This window comes from Aythya ferina, assembly GCF_964211825.1.
Source record: "Aythya ferina genome assembly, contig: HAP1_SCAFFOLD_906, whole genome shotgun sequence".
Classification (NCBI taxonomy): domain Eukaryota; kingdom Metazoa; phylum Chordata; class Aves; order Anseriformes; family Anatidae; genus Aythya; species Aythya ferina.
In genome coordinates this window covers 15,002-30,517 of record NW_028180892.1, presented here as the reverse complement: position 1 = coordinate 30,517, position 15,516 = coordinate 15,002, and the positions used below count along the sequence as shown (strand labels likewise).

The 15,516-nt window shown below is 65.3% G+C and overlaps 3 protein-coding genes across 4 annotated transcripts; 2 read left to right on the top strand and 1 right to left on the bottom strand.

Annotated features, from left to right (window-relative positions):
* The first annotated feature begins 427 nt into the window (after window positions 1-427).
* On the top strand, window positions 428-5,142 carry MBOAT7 (membrane bound acylglycerophosphatidylinositol O-acyltransferase MBOAT7). 2 transcript variants are annotated; one of them, XM_084540476.1, is made up of 7 exons: window positions 428-578; window positions 1,084-1,213; window positions 1,793-1,919; window positions 2,382-2,538; window positions 2,903-3,248; window positions 3,698-3,874; window positions 4,125-5,142. In XM_084540476.1, exons 1-7 carry the CDS (start codon window positions 503-505, stop codon window positions 4,462-4,464), a joined length of 1,353 nt encoding a protein of 450 aa, XP_084396602.1. In that variant the 5' UTR covers window positions 428-502; the 3' UTR covers window positions 4,465-5,142. The 2 variants fall into 2 exon arrangements, with proteins under 2 accessions (XP_084396602.1, XP_084396603.1); XM_084540477.1 differs by lacking the exon at window positions 1,084-1,213 and having other exon boundaries at window positions 488-578.
* LENG1 (leukocyte receptor cluster member 1) lies at window positions 5,131-7,149 on the top strand. Its single transcript, XM_084540478.1, is given in 4 exon segments — window positions 5,131-5,775; window positions 6,172-6,386; window positions 6,629-6,866; window positions 6,869-7,149. Coding segments are annotated over 4 exon segments (849 nt in total). The 5' UTR covers window positions 5,131-5,643; the 3' UTR covers window positions 7,133-7,149.
* Window positions 7,150-7,401: 252 nt separating this feature from the next.
* On the bottom strand, window positions 7,402-15,463 carry CNOT3 (CCR4-NOT transcription complex subunit 3). The gene is given in 20 exon segments (XM_084540472.1): window positions 7,402-7,805; window positions 8,298-8,423; window positions 8,787-8,919; window positions 9,611-9,815; window positions 10,008-10,107; window positions 10,355-10,451; window positions 10,453-10,475; window positions 10,509-10,542; window positions 10,868-10,961; window positions 11,068-11,521; window positions 11,633-11,689; window positions 12,306-12,439; window positions 12,667-12,886; window positions 12,972-13,067; window positions 13,505-13,633; window positions 13,729-13,818; window positions 13,922-13,996; window positions 14,138-14,205; window positions 14,331-14,403; window positions 14,779-15,463. Coding segments are annotated over 19 exon segments (2,259 nt in total). The 5' UTR covers window positions 14,356-14,403; window positions 14,779-15,463; the 3' UTR covers window positions 7,402-7,706.
* Between the last annotated feature and the right edge of the window lie 53 nt (window positions 15,464-15,516).

Below are 15,516 nucleotides of genomic sequence, written 5' to 3'. Positions count from 1 at the left end.
GGGACGGGGGTGTAGCCCCAACCCGCCCCTCCCCCTCCCGGCTCCGCCCCTTTCCCCCCTCGCGGGCTCTTAAAGGGGCCGCCGCTCCCCACACCGCACGTGGGGGGCCCACCCGCCCCGGCCCCGCCCCCTTTAAGGCCATTTCCCCTTTTAAGCCCCGCGCTTCCCGTTTTTATCCCCTTCCCTTTCCCTCCTTAAAGGGGCCACGCCGCTTGGGGGCTTCCAGATGGGGCCCACCCGCCCTTAAAGGGGCCGCAGCCCCTTAAATATACCCCCCGCCCCCCCCCCTTAAAGGAGCCGCCCCCCAGCCCCCCCTCACGCCCCCCATCCCCCCCACACCCCTCCCCCAACCCCCCTGCCCCCCCCCTCCCCTCCCCCACCTCCGGCTCCCCCATGGCCTCTCCTCCGCGCGCGCGGTGCTCGGGGCCGGGAGGGGGCGTGGCCTAGGGGTGGGTGCGGCTTAAAGTGGGCGTGGCCAGCGGAGGCCCCGCCCCCTGGCGCCATGAGCCCCGAGGAGGGCACCTACCTGGCCGTGCTCGCCGCCTCCATCCCCGCCGGGCTCCTCTTCCATGGCCGAGGTGGGGGGGGCACTGGGAGGGCACTGGGAGGGCACTGGGGGGGCACTGGGAGGGGTGGGGGGTACTGGGAGGGACAACTGGGGGGTACTGGGGAGGTTGGGGGGGGACGGGGGTGGGATTGGGGCGGAAAGGGGGTGGGGAGGGGGTTGGGGGGTGGGGGGGGTATTAGGGGGGTGGGGGGGGCACGGGGGGGTATTGGGGGGAAGGGGGGGATGGGGGGCACGGGGGGGAGATGGGGGGTATTGGGGGGAAGGGGGGGTATTTGGGCGGAAATGGGAGGGGATTGGGGCAGAAGAGGGGTATTGGGGGGGTATTAGGGGGCATGGGGGGGCGGGGGGGGCTGTGGGGGGCGGGGGGGCCACAAATGGAGGGGTTGGGGGAGATTGGGGAGGGTTTGGGGGGCAAGGGGGGTGTTTGGGGGGGGATCTCAGCCCCCTGGGGGATTTGGGGGGTGTTTTATTTGGGGGGGGGGTCCCGGGGTTGTTCCTGACCCCCCCCTCCCCAGGCCCGGAGTGGCGGCGTTTCGGGGGGGCTGCCCTGGGGGTGGCGCTGACCCTGCTGACCTGCGGCCCCCACGCCCTGCACTCGGCCATCACCCTGCTGGGGTCCTGGGGGGCGCTGCGCCTGCTGCCCAGGTGGGGGGGCGCGGGGGTTATGGGGGAGTATGGGGTCATATGGGGGGGGTATGGGGGGGATATGGGATTATATGGGGTCATATGGGGGGGCTATGGTGGGGTTATGGGGTCATAAGGGGATTATGTGGTCATATGGGGGTCGTATGGGGGGGTATGGGGTCATATAGGGGGGTTATGGGGGAGCTATGGGGTCATATAGGGGGATATGGGGGGGTTATGGGAGGGTTATGGGGTCATATGGGGGGGATATGGGTGGGTATGGGGGTCTATGGGGTCATGTGCGGGGGTTATGGGGGGATATAGGGTCATATGGGGTTATATGGTGTGGATATGGGGCTATATGGGTAGATACAGGGGGGGTTATGGGGCTGGGGGTTACATTAGAGGGGCTTCAGGGGCATTATGGGGCTGGGGGGGGCACAGAGGTTTTGGGGTGTGTGGGGGGGGGCACTTCCCCTTCCCTTGCCACAGAGCACCACAGGAAGGGAAGTGCTTTTTTTTTCGGGGGGGAGGGCTCTCAATGACCTCCCCTCATTTTTGTGCCCCCCTCCCTAATTTTTGGTGTCCCCCCCCCCTCAGGAGATGCGGGGTGGCCACAATGGCCTGGACCTTCGGGTACCTGCTGCTCTTCCGCACGGCCGCGCTCTGGGGGCTCCCCCAGCCCCCCCCCTACGCCAACGCCCTGCAGCTGCTGCTCACCCTCAAGGTCGGGGGTCCCTAGGGGGTCCTGGGGGCTATTTGGGGTCCTACAGGGTCCTTATGGGTCCCTTTGGGGTCCCTTTGGGGTCCCTTTGGGGTCCCTGGGGCAGCAGGGAGGGGCGGGGCCAGAGGGCTGGGGGCGGGGCTAGATGACTGGGGTGGGGCTGTGGGGCGGGGCCAGGTGGCTGGGGGCGGGGCGATGTGATGGGGTGGCGCTAGAGGGCTGGGGGCGGGACCAGGTGACTTGGGCTTGGGGGCGTGGTTTGTTGACTGGGGCGGGGCTATAGGGGTGGGGCAAGGTGGCTGGGCGGGAGTTGGAGGCGGGGTCTGTTGAGTGGGGAGGGGCTATAGGGGCGGGGCTAGGGAGCAGGGTGTGGCATTAGCCCCCGCCCCCTGGTGCTGGCATGTGAGTGGGTGTGGCCTATGGAAGGGGGCGTGGCCTCACACTCTATGGCCACGCCCCCCCCAGCTGGTGAGCCTGGCCTGGGACGTGCAGGAGCTGCGGGAGGCGGGGCCACCAGAAGTGACGTCAGGCAAGACGGGCGAGGCGATTGGCCGGCTGCAGAGCTGCCCCGGGTTGATGGACATCCTGTGCTACGCCTACTGCTACCTGGGGCTGCTCACCGGTGCGGGGGGGGGGGGCCCTATGGGGATGGGGGGGGGTCCTATGGGGGTCTTATGGGGCTGGGGGTCACCCTGGGGGTCCCTATAGAGCCATATGAGACTGCTGGGGGGCCATATGGGGTCACTGGGGGGCCATATAGGGCTATATGGGGTTGCTATAAGGCCATATGGGGTCACTGGGGGACTATATGGGGTTCCTGGGGGGCCATATAGGGCTGTATGGTGTCACTATAGGGCCATATGGGGTCCCTGGGGGGCTATATGAGGTCACTGGGGGCCATATGGGAACCCTGGGGCCCCTACAGGGTGCTGTGCTCCCCCCGGGGGGGCTCCCTGACCCCCTAACCCCCTTCTCTGCCCCCCCAGGCCCCTTCTACCGCTTCGGCACCCACCGCGACTGGGTGCTGACCCCGGCGCCCTGGCCGGGCTGGCGGCGCGTGCTGGGCCGGGTGGGGGCAGTGCCGGCCCTGGGGGCTCTGGGGGGGGCCGCGGGGGCCCTGTTCCCTTTGGGGGCCGTGCGGGAGCCGAATTTCGGGGCCCAGCCCCTGGCCTGGCGCCTCTTTTATATGGTCCCCGTCTTCTTCGCCTTCCGCATGCGCTTCTACGTCGCCTGGCTCTGCGCCGAGGCCGCCTGCCTGGCGGCGGGGTTCGGGGGGTACCCCCCCGAGGCACGGCCCCGGCCCGGGCAGGGACCTACAGTGCCCTATGATAGGTGAGGGGGGTGCTGGGAGGGACTGGGAGGCACTGGGAGGCAGTGGGAGAGGGATTGAGGGTGATTGGGGAGCACTGGGAGGGACTGGGAAGGACTGGGAGCAGGTTTGGGGGCACTGAGAGGGGGGTTGGGGGTGCTGGGAGTACCCCCCCTAGGCACAGCCCCGGCCTGGGCAGGGTCCCACAGCACCCTACGATCGGTGAAGGGGGTGCTGGGAGGGACTGGGAGGTGCTGGGAGGGGGATATGGGGTCACAGGGAGGCGCTGGGAGGGGGATTGAGGGGGAACCCCCCTCAAACCCCCGAAACCCCAAAAAGCCCCAAAATCCCCAAAAGCCCTAAAACCCCCAAAACTCCCCAATTCCCCCCAAAACCCCCCAAAATCCCCCCCAAAACCAGAAACCCCTCAAAACCCCAAAAAGCCCTCAAATCACCCCAACCCCCCCCCCAGGACGCGGGCGGTGCCGGGGGAGCTCTTCGACTATGAGGCCGTGCACAACATCGACCCCCTGGGCACCGACTTCTGCGTCCGCTTCCGCGAGGGCATGCGGCACTGGAACATGACCGTGCAGTGGTGGCTGGCACACTACATCCACCGCCGCGCTCCCCGCAGCCCCCCCGCGCTGAGGTACGGCACTGGGAGCCACTGGGAGGGGTACTGGGGGGCACTGGGGGGCACTGGGAAGCACTGGGAGGGGATCTGGGGACACTAGGAGGCAGTGGAAGGGGGATTCGGGGGCACTGGGAGGCACTGGGAAGCGCTGGGATGAGGACTTGTGTGTGCTGGTTGTACTGGGAGGCACTGGTGTGAGGATTTCTGCGTACTGGGAGGTACTGGGAGGCACTGGTTTTACTGGTAACACCGCGTACCCCCCCAGGAGCGCCTGCACCATGCTGGTCTCGGCCTACTGGCACGGGCTGCACCCCGGCTACTACCTGAGCTTCCTGAGCGTGCCGCTGTGGCTGGCGGCCGAGGGGGCGGCCGAGAAGGCCCTGGGGGGGCTGCTGGCCCCGGGGGGGCCGCCGCTGGCCCGCGGCCTGCAGTGGTTCCTGAAGATGCGCGCCTACGACTACCTCTGCATGGGCTTCGTGCTGCTGGGCGCCCGCGACACGCTGCGCTACTGGGCCTCCGTCTACTTCTGCCTCCACCTCCTGCCCCTCCTCATCCTCGCCGCCGCCGCCATGGCGGGGCGACGCCAGAAAGTGGCCCAAAAGTGAGGGGAAATGCCCCAAAACGGACCCCCCCAAGGGACGCAAAATACACCAAACGGACCCCCGAGGGACACAGAACACCACAAAATGGACTCCAAAGGGACACCAAACAACACAAAGGACTCCAAAATGCCCCAAAATGGACTCCAAAGGGACACAAAACACCACAAAATGGACTCTGAAGTGATGAAAAGTACTCAAAATGATCCCAGAGGACTCCAAAATGCCCTAAAATGGATGCCAAGGGACGAAAAATGCCCCAAATGGACTCCAAAGTGATGAGAAATGACCCAAAATGGACACAAAATACCCCAAACAGACCACAAAAGGACAGAAAACAGACTCCAAAGTGATGGAAAATACACAAAATGGAACACAGAGGACTCAAAATGCCCTAAAATGGACACCCAAGGGACGCAAAACACCACAAAATGGACTCCAAAGTGATTAAAAGTACTCAAAATGATCCCAAAGGACTCCAAAATGCCCTGAAATGGATGCCAAGGGGACACAAAATGCCCCAATATGGACCCCAAAGTGATGAGAAATGACCCAAAATGGACACAAATTGTCCCAAACGGACTCCCAAGGGACGCAAAAAAAAATCAAAATGGACCTCAGAGGGACACAAAATGCCCCAAGTGGACCCCAAAGGGATGAAAAATACACAAAATGGAACCCGAAGGACTCCAGAGAGCCCCAGTGACCTCCAAAGGGATGGGGGGCACTGGGAGGGGGATTTGTGTGTACTGGGAGACACTGGGAGGACTGGGGGCTCCTGGGCCTCTCTCTACTTCTTTTTGGGGGTGTCCAAATGCCCCCAAGGGACGTCCTGAGGTGTGGGGGAGGGTTGGAACCGGGCACATTTTGGGGCAAATTTGCAAGAAATGGGGTCAGCGCCCAACATGGCGGCAGGAGGGGGGGGCAGTCGCGGCTCCCTGGAGACTACAACTCCCATCATGCCCCGGGACCGAGAAGGCAGAGCCAATCAGCAGGAAGAAGCGCAGCCAATCACAGCGCAGGGACGCCCCGGGGAGCGGCGAGGCGGTAAAACCACAACTCCCATCATGCCCCGGGGGAGGAGGGACTGAGGATGCAGGACCAATCAGGAGGAGGCAACGCAGCCAATCGCGGCGCGGGGAGGCGGAAGCGGGCGGGTGGCGGCCGGTGGCGGCGGCAGCGGCCATGAACATCCTCCCGAAGAAGTCGTGGCACGTCCGCAGCAAGGAGAATGTGGCGCGGGTGCGGCGGGACGAGGCCGAGGCCGAGGCCGAGCGGCGGAAACGGGAGGCGCGGGCGCTGCTGGCGGAGCAGGAGGCCAGTGCAATGCGCATGCGCGAAGCGGGAGGGGCGGGGCGGCTGGGGAGCAACAGCGCATGCGCGCGCTGCTCGGTGGTCACGTGACGGGAGAGGCGGGGGTGAAGCCGCTGTGGGCGGGGGTTGGAACAAACCATTGTTATGGGGGGGGGGGGGGGGGGGGATTGGGGCGAACCATTGTTATAAGGCGGGGGGGGGGGGGAGGAAAAAAGAAGATTTTGCCCCAAAATGAGGGGAAAACGGGGAAGGGGAGGGAAAAAAAAAAATGGGGGGGGGGGTCAAAAAAATGGGAGGGGGAGGAATTGGGGGGTGGGGGTGGGAAATAATAAGGGGGGGGTAAAAAAAAAATAAGGGGGGGAAATGATGGTGAAACCATTTTTTTGCCTCCCCCCCCAGGCCCGGACCCGGCTCCTGAGGAAGAGGGCGCGGGGGGGCGCAGCCCCTCCCCCCCCCCCCTCCCCCGCCCTCTTGGCCCCCCCCGCGGGGGGGCGGGGCCCAACCGGGAGCACGAGGAGGAGCGGCGCCAGGAGCAGGTGGGGGGGGGGGCACAAATTGGGGGGGGGCACCCCCAGAGCCCCCCCCCCACTGCTTACCCTCCTAATTAATTCTCTGCCCCTCCCCAATTCCTTTACCCCCTCCCCCCCTCCCCAATTATTTTACTCCCCCCAATTAATTCTCTCCCCCCAATTAATTTTCTCCCTCCCCAATTAATTTCCCCTCCGATTACTCCCCCCCCCATTATTTTACCCCCCCAATTATTGTACCCCCCCCGATTATTTTACCTGCCCCATATTAATTCTCCCCCCCCCCCCAATTATTTTACCCCCCCCTAATTAATTCCGCCCCCCCCCAGGAACGCCCGGGAGCGCGCGCTGGGGGTGCTGACCTACCTGGGCCAGAGCGCGGCCGAGGCGCAGACGACCCCCCCCTGGTACCAGCGCCCCCCCCCGCGCCGAGGAGACCCCCGGGACCCCCCCCCCGACAAAAACGACCCCCCCGGGGGGGGGCAGAGCCGGGAGGAGCAGCGCAAAGCGGCCCTGGACCCGCTGCGGGACATGCGCAGGGCACTGGGGGGGCGGGAGGCAAAGGGGGGGCCCAGGGGGGCCCCCCCCCCAAAAAAGTCAATGGGGGGGGGCCCCAAAAAAAGCCCCCCCCCACTTTGGAGGAGCTGCGGGGGGAGCGGCTGCGGAGGGAGGCGGCCGAGGGGGCGCGGGCGAGGGCGCTGCTGGGGGGGGCGAGGGGGGGGTTAAGGGGGAGACCCCCCCCCAAATCGAGGCCGACGACCGGCGGCGCCCCTACAACTCCCAGTTCAACCCCCGGCTGGCGCGGGGGGGCGCTGGGAGCCCCCCGGAAATAAAAAAATGTGCAATTTAAGGTTTTTGTGTGATTTGGGGGGTTTGGGGGAAAAAAGGGGGATTTTGGTAAAAAGGAGTTCAGGGTAAAAAGGGTTTGGGGGAAAAAAGGGGGATTTCGGGTCAAAATGTGAGTTTGGGGTAAAAAATGGGGTGGTTTTGGGTGAAAAGGGGGAGTTGGTATAAAACGTGATTTGGGGGAAAAGGGGAAAAAAGGAAGGGGTTTGGGTAAAAAATGGGGGGTTTGGGTTAAGGGGGGGACGAGACGCCGCTGTCCATATAAAACTATTTATTCATAAATATTTCCCCAAAAAAAACAGAAAATAAGGCTTACGAAAAAAAAAAACCACCTTAAACCACCGCGGGGGGGGTACAGAAAGCCCCCCCCCCCCCCCCCATCACCCTCCCCACAAATAATATTTTGGGGGGGGGGCAGAGCCGATGCCCCCCCCGCCCCCCCCCCCCAGGCTCTCTCAGCCCAGCTGGGGCCGGGGGCTGCTGGTTGGGGCCCCCCCATGGGGAATGGGGTGGGGGGGGGGATTTTTTTTGTTTTTTTTTTTTGGGGGGGTCCCGGGGGGGTCACTGGAGGTCGCGGTCCTCGAGGTAGCGGTACTCGAAGGTGAAGCCCTCCTTCTTCCGCTGGCCCCACTTCTCGTAGTCAAAGTAGATGTAGGTGCCCTGGGGGGGCACGGGGGGGTCACCAAGGGGGGGTCACCAAGGGGGGGTCACCAAGGGGGGGCACGTGGGGGGGGGGGAGGGGAAAGGGGAGGGAGAGCGGGGAAAGGGGGAGGAGGGGGGAGATTTTTGGGGAGGGGGGGAGAATTTGAGGGGGATTTTGAGGGGGGGGGGCTCAAAATGGGGGGGGTCACAGAGGGGGGAAGTGACGGAATTTGGGGGAAAAGCGGAAGGTTTTGGGGAAAAGGGGGGGATGTGGGGAATGGGGGGGGATTTTGGGGGTGGGGGGACATTTTGGGAAGGGGCGGGCCTCGGGAGTGCAGGGAGAGGGATTTTGGGGGGGGGGGTCACAAATTGGGGGGGGAGAGGGGCAAGGTTTGGAGGAGAAAGGAGAGGGTTTGGAGGGGAAATGGGAGGTAAAGGGGGGGGAATTTTGGGGAGAGGGGGGTCCGGGGGGGGGATTTTTTTCTGGGGGGGGGTCAGGGGGGCCCCCACCTGCTCGAACTCGTCGGTGATGGTTTTGGGCTCCTCGTGGCGCTGGAACCACATCATGTACTTGGTGTGGAAGCGCCACGACTGCTTCTTCAGCGCCTTGGCCGCCAGGTACTGAGCCTTGGTGCCCTGGGGGGGGCACGGGGGGGTCAGACCCTCCCCAAAATACCCAGGACCCCCCCCGGGACCCCCCCGGCCCTGCCCCACACTTGGGGGTCCCAGCCCCATAGGCTCTGTGGGGTGGAGCCCCCCAAAACCCCACGGACACCCCCAAAAAGCCCCCCCCAGACCCAAAAAAGTCCCCCCTGACCCCAAAAAGCAGGGTCGGGGGGCGTCCTGGAGGGCTTTTTAGGGGTCGGGGGGGGTCAGCAGGGTCAGGGGGAATCCTGGGGGGGTTTCTTGGGGTCGGGGGGGTCCCGGGGGGGTTTCTTGGGGTCGGGGGGTCCCGGTTTTTTTTTTGGGAGGGTCGGGGGGTCCCGTGCCCCCCCGTACCTCCAGGTAGTAGAAGATGAAGAAGAGCGTCTCGGTGCTCAGGCGCTGGTAGAACTCCACCGTGTCCGAGTGGGGGGGGGGCACCTGGTGGTGGTACGGGGGGGTCGGGCACGGGTTGCGGGGGAGGTACTGCCTGGGGGGGGCAGGGGGAATTGGGGGGAAAAGGGGCATTTTGGGGAAAAAAGGGGGATTTGGGGGGGAAAGGGGGAAAAAAAAAAAAAAAAAAAAAAACGTGAAACACGAGGGGAGCCTGGGGCAGAGCCCCCGGGACCCCCCCAGGACCCCCAGTAATGCCCCCCCCGGCCCCCCCCAGTACCTGATCCTCTCGGGGTCAGAGGGGTGCGGCATGTGGTGCCGGGCAGTCCTTTACCAGCCCCAATCCCCCCCGAATCCCCCCATAACCCCCTTTTAACCCCCCAAATCCCCCTGTAACCCCCCGGGACCCACCCGGGACCCCCCCCCGGACCCCCAAAATGCCCCCCCCCCAGTACCTGATCCTCTCGGAGTCGGAGGGGTGCGGCATGTGGTGCCGGGCAGTCCTTTACCAGCCCCAATCCCCCCAACCCCCCATTAAACCCCATATAACCCCCCCAAATCCCCCTGTAACCCCCCGGGACCCCCCCCAGACCCCCAAAATGCCCCCCCCAGTACCTGATCCTCTCGGGGTCAGAGGGGTGCGGCATGTGGTGCCGGGCAGTCCTTTACCAGCCCCAATCCCCCCCGAATCCCCCCATAACCCCCTTTTAACCCCCCAAATCCCCCTGTAACCCCCCGGGACCCACCCGGGACCCCCCCCAGACCCCCAAAATGCCCCCCCCCAGTACCTGATCCTCTCGGAGTCGGAGGGGTGCGGCATGTGGTGCCAGGCGGCCTCCTCCATGGCCTGCTGGTAGAGCTGCTCCTTGCTGAGGGGCACGGGGCCCAGGGGGCAGACCCCCAGCGACAGGGGGATGCTGACCTCCGCCAGACCCAGGCCCCCCGCGGGGGGGGGCGGCGGCGGGGCCGGGGGGGCGCCGGGCAGGAGGAGCTCTGGGGGGGAGAAGGGGGGGTGAGGAGCTGGGGGGCCCCCCAGGGGGGTTCTGGGGGGGGTCGGACCCCTCCTGGGGGGGTTGGGGGGGTTCTAGGGGTCCGGGGAGCGGTTGGGGGGCCGTGGGGGGGGACAAGGGGGGGTGAGTGTGTCAGGGACCCCCAGGATTTTGGGGGGGGTCGGGGGGGCCGTACCTCGCTCGGGGAGGTGCAGGGGGGGGACGGCGTCGTCCAGCCCGGAGCCGATGGCCGCGCGCTCAGCCATGGACTTGAGGGTGCCCAGGGGCTCGGGGGGCTGGGGGGGGGCAAAAAAAATGGGGGGGGGGCGATAAAGTAAAAGGGGGGGGGATAAAATAAAAGGGGAGGGGCAAAAACGGGGGGGGGGGGCCAAAAATAAGGAAGGAGCAGGAGCCCCCCCCAATTAATGCCCCCCCCCCAATAATTAATGCCCCCCCTCCACCCAAATAACCCCCCCACCCTCCCAATTACCCCCTCCCCTCCCCAATTACCCCCCCCCCCCAATTAAGGAGCCCCCCCCTCACCTTGATTTCAGGGGTGGTGCTGAAGGGGGGGGGGCCATTGAGCAGCGGCTGCGCCCCCCCCTTGGGCTCGGCAAAGCCGGGGGTGGGCGAGCTGGGGGGGGGGGTTGGGGCCCAGCGGCACCAGCAGCCCCCCCGGGCCCCCCCCCACCGAAGAGCTGGGGGGGGCGGGGGGGCCGCTGGGCTCCTTCCTGTTGGGGGGGGGAGAGAAAAAAAAATTGGGGGTGTTAAAAAAAGGGGGGGGGGGGGGAGAGAAAAAAAAAGGAGGGGGGGGAGAAAAATGGGAAAAAAGGAAAAATGGGGGTGGAAAAATAGGGAAAAAAAAATGGGGGGGGAGAAAAAAAATACATTAATTGCCCCCCCCCCAATCAGTATATGCTAATTAAATTAATTGGGACCCCCCCCCCCCCCCCGCAGACAAAAATCCCTTATGGGGTTGCATTACGCCCCCCCCCCCCCCCCCCAATTAAATTAACCTCATTAAGGGGGGGGTCGTGCCCCCCCCCCGGTACTCACGGGGCCGCGCTGTGGCTGGGCGGGGGGGGCAGGGGCTGGGCGCCCCCCCCCAGGGCCGGCTCCGCGGAGCTGTCGGCGACCACCGAGCTGTAACCTGGGGGGGGGGACAGAAATGGGTCGGGGGGGTCAGAAATGGGTCGGGGGTGGTTAACGGATTGGGGGGATCCTTTTGGGGGGGCTGCCCCCCCCCAGGTACTCACTGGTGGCCCCGTTCTGCTTGGAGCTCTGCTGGGCGCTGGGGGGCCGGGGCTGGGGGGCGCTGGGGGGGGCCGGGGGGGCCACGGCCTGGGCGTAGGGGGTGGGGGTGCCGGGGGGGGGGGTGCGCGGAGCCCCCCCCCGCCCCCCCCTTAACCCCTGCCCCGCTCCCCCCCCCGCTGACGGAAGGGCCCCCCCCCGAGCTGCTGCCCCCCCCCCCTGCTGTCGTCCCCCCCCCACCGGCACCGCCGGGGGTGGGGGCGGCGGGGGGTGCCCCCCCCCGTGCCCCCCCCCGAGGCCGTGGCGCCGCCCCCCCCCCCGTTGTTGGGGCCGTTCCCCAAAGGGGGGGGCCCGGCGGTGGCGGGGGGGCCCAGCGGGAAGCTGGGGGGGGCGGCGGAGGGGGGGGGGCGCGTGGTGGGGGGGGGCATGGAGCCCCTTGGAGCCGTTCTTGGCCGGAGACTGCGGGGAAAAAATTAATTAAAAAAAAAAATGGGGGGGGGAGGGCAGGGCGTTATTAGCCCCCCCCCCCCCCCCCCCTAATTTGGTGCCCCCCCAAAAAAAAAAAACTACCTGGCTGACCTCGCTGTCGGTGGAGCGCCCCCGCTTCTTGTCGTCCTCAGAGTTCTCCTGGGGGGGGGCACAGGAAAAAAAAAAGGAGTTGGGGGGGGGTTGGGGGGGGTTGTGGGAAACTGGGGGAGAATTGGGGGGGGTTGGGGAGGGTCTGGGGGGGGTTGAGGGGGGTTGGAGGGGGAATTCGGGGGGTTCTTGGGGGAATTGGGGGGGCTCTGGGGGGGGGAAATGGGGGGTTTGGGGGAACTGGGGGGCACTTTGGGGAAAATTGGGCAAGTCTGGGGAAGAGACCTGGGGGGGGGGAGTATCAGGAAAATGGGGAAAATTGAGAGGATTTTGGGGAACTTAGAGAGGAATTTAGAAGAAATGGGAGCATAAAGAAGAGATAAATGAGAAGATCTGGGGGAAATTGGGGTGAAAACCGGGCAGTTTGGGGCCAGGGATCAGAGAGTCAACCCTGGGGGGGAGTATCAGGAAAACGGGGAAAATTAGGAGGTTTTGGGGGAACTTGGGGAGGAATTTTGGGAAAAATAGAGAATAAAGAGGGGAAAACAAGGCGATCGGGGGGAAATTGGGGTGAAAACGGGAGAGTTTGGGTCCGGGGATCATGGAGGTGACCGGGGGGGCACGGGGAGGTTTGGGGGAGCCGGGGGGGGTTTGGGGGCCCCCTCACCGTGGTGCAGTTGGCGGGGCTGGGCGGGATGGGGGAGCTGGAGGTGGTGGAGGTGGGGGTGCTGCTGGACTGGTTGAAGATCTCGTCCTCCATGTGGCTGTGGCTGGGGGGGGACGTGGCCACCAGCGCCTGCGCTGTAGGGTGGAATGGGGGGGCGAAGGTCAGAGACACCCCCATAAAAAAAAAATCCCAAAGCTGCCCAAAAAAAACCAAGTCCAAAACCCCCGAGCCAAAAGCCCCAAAGAAGCCGTTCCTAAAGCCCCGAATCTGCCTGAAAGCTGCCCTAAAGCCCCCAAAACTGCCCCAAGACCCCCCAAATCCTCCCCAAATCCCCCTAACACGCCACGAAACTCCTCCTTACGAATGTCCTCGAGGTCCAGGTCGTCGTAGAGGAACTCGTTCTCCTCGAAGTCGGGGTCCTGCGAGGAGTCCACGTAGTACTCGACGTCGTCCTTGATCTTGCGGATGGCGTCCACCAGGATGGAGTCGTTGTCCAGCATGCGCAGGATGGTCTCCAGCATCCGCACGTGGTAGCGGTGCTTCTCGATGTGCCTCTTCAGCCCCTCGATCCGGTCCTGCTTCTGCAGGGGGGGGGGGTTTGGGGTCGGGGGGGGTCCCGGGATTAAGCAGGGCCCCCCCCGGGGGTGGTTTTGGGGTCGGGCTCACGTCTTTGTCGCCTTTCTTCTTGCGGGTCTGCACCGAGAGGGATTCCACCTCGCTCTCAAACTGGTCCACCTGCATGTTGAGGGTGTCGATGGTGTTCTGGGGGGGGAGTAAAAATGGGGGGGGTTAATCGCGGCATGGGGGGGTTAATTGGGGCAAGGGGGAGTTGATTGGAACAAGGGGGGGGATTAATTGAAGCCAGGGGTCATGAATGCGCAGGGGGGTTCATAAAAGCGTAGGGGTATCGTAGAGGTCTAGGGGATTATTTAAAATTGGGGGGGTTAATTAAAATTGGGGGGGCTGCTAAATGCGAGGGGGGGTTAATTAAAATGGGGGGGCGTTAATTAAAATGGGAGGGGGTTAAGGAAAGGGAAGAGTGATCAGTAAAACAGGGGGGAGCTACTTAACAGGGCGCAGATTAAAGCAGAGGGGCTTCATGACAGCGTGTGAGGGTTAACCAAAGCGGGGGGGTGCTAATTAAAGCCCGGGGGTGTTAATCAACTCGGGGGGGGGGCCCGTGGCCCCCCCAGGCTCACCGTCAGCCACTGGCCGACCTCCTCCTTCTCCTTCTGGGCCGGGTCCACCTTCTGCGCCAGCCCCAGCCCCTCCTTGGAGTACGCCTTGGTCTTGGTCTCCCTCTCCACCACCTTGAACCTCTCCATTTGCTGCGGGGGGGGGAGTCAGGAGGCGTGCCCCCCCCTCGGCAGCACCCCCAAATTATCCCGGAACCCCCCCATTTTTTAATGCCCCCCCCGGGTACCGTCTCGATCAGCTTGCGGTTGTCAATGAGCTGCCGCTTGTCCTTGATCTCGTTGGAGGCCACCCACGTCTTGATCTGGTCCCTCAGCCTCTGTGGGGGGGTTAATTAATTAATTGGGTGGTTAATTAATTAATCCGGGGGGTAATTACTTAATCAGGGGGGTAATTAATTAGTTGGGGGGGGGGTTCCTTACCTGCAGCTTCTTGATCTCCTTCTTGAGGTCGGCCTCGTACTTCTCCTTCTGGTTAGCGTTGGCCGCATTGTGGAGCTGGGGGGGGGGGGGGGGCAAAAAAATTGAGGTGCGGGGCAAAATAAAAATGGGGGGGGGGCAAACAAACCCATGGGGGGGTATTTTGGGGTCGGGGGAGGAATTTGGGGGGGGGTCCTGGGGGTAGAAGCCCCCCCTCACCTTCTGCCAGATGTCCTCGAACTGCTCCACGCCCTCCGACACCTTCTTCAGGCAGCGGTCGATCTCACCTGGGGGAGCCCCCCGAATCAGGTTAATTAACCCCCCCCCAGGATAACTAACCCCCCCCACAGGGTTAATTAGCCCCTCCCGAAGGTAATTAGCCCCTCGTGGGGGTAAGCAGCCCCCCCCTTACCTTGCAGCTTCCTCTTGTCTGCCATGGTGGGGGCCTAGCGGGGGGCTCTCGGCATCACTTCGGGGGGGCTCCTCTGCGGGACAGCGCGTCACAGACCCGCCCCGGCCCCTACAGCACCCATAGATGGCCCCCCAGATCCCCCGGCCCCTATAGCACCCATAGGTGCCCCCCCCCGGCCCCTACAGCACCCATAGATGGCCCCCCAGATCCCCCAGCCCCTATAGCACCCATAGGTGCCCCCTCCCCCCCCACTTGGCCCCTATAGCACCCATAGGTGCCCCCTCCCCCCCCCACTTGGCCCCTATAGCACCCATAGGTGCCCCCCCAGCCCCTCCAGGAGCCCCTCCCCCACCCGATGGGTGCCCCCCTCACTCCCCTCCCCCTCCCCACAGGCCCCTCCCCCTTTCCCTATGGCCCCTCCCCCGCTCCCCTCCCCCCTCCCCCTCACCGGAGGCTCCCGGAGGGGGGGTCCCTGACCCGGGGGGGGTCCCTGACCCGGTGGGGGGTCTCCTCCCGCCTCCTGTCGCACCGACTATCGCGACAGGGCCACCGCTCGCTCCGCTCGCCGCCCCCTCCCCCTGCCGGCGCCGCCGCGGCATCCAAGATGGCGGCGGGCGCCTCAGCGGCCACCTCCCCCTCCGCGCCCGCCGGGCCCCGCCCCCCACGCGCCCGCCGGTTGGCCCGGCCGCCCGTCCGTCAGGCGGCACCGCGCGCTGATTGGCGGAGAGAGGGGAGGGGGAGGCGGGGCGAGGGCCCGCGCGGCGACGCCTCCGCGGGGAGGTGTCAATCAAGGTCGTGCGGAGAGCCCATTGGCTGAGGGGGGAGGGCCGTCAGCGCTCCGCGGTGTTTATGGAGAGAGCCCGGCCCTCCCGGAAGGGACGCTTGCCTTTGGCCAGAAGCGCTGTCACTCAACTCGCAGAGGGGGCGTCTCACCTCCCCATTGGCCGAACCCCTCCGCGGAGGCGCCAACGGCTTCCCCGCGCCCCCATAGGCTGAAGCGAAGGGCGAGAGAGCCAATGGCGGCGGGCCGCACGGAAGGGGCGTGGCCAGGGTGCCAATCAAAGCAGGGCTGGCCTATCCGGAGGGGGAGCGGGAGAAGAGGGTCCGCCCCCGGGGGGGCGGGGCCAGGCGGGCTGCAGGGGGCGGGGCCAAGACGGCTGCAGGGGGAACCCCATGGGGGGGGCGG

Coding starts and splice junctions, on each gene's coding strand:
- MBOAT7 (XM_084540476.1), top strand. CDS start 503: ATGAGCCCCGAGGAGGGCACCTACCTGGCCGTGCTCGCCGCCTCCATC. Junction 1,214..1,792: donor GCGCTGCGCCTGCTGCCCAG/GTGGGGGGGCGC, acceptor CCCCCCCCTCAG/GAGATGCGGGGTGGCCACAA. Junction 2,539..2,902: donor CTACCTGGGGCTGCTCACCG/GTGCGGGGGGGG, acceptor CTGCCCCCCCAG/GCCCCTTCTACCGCTTCGGC.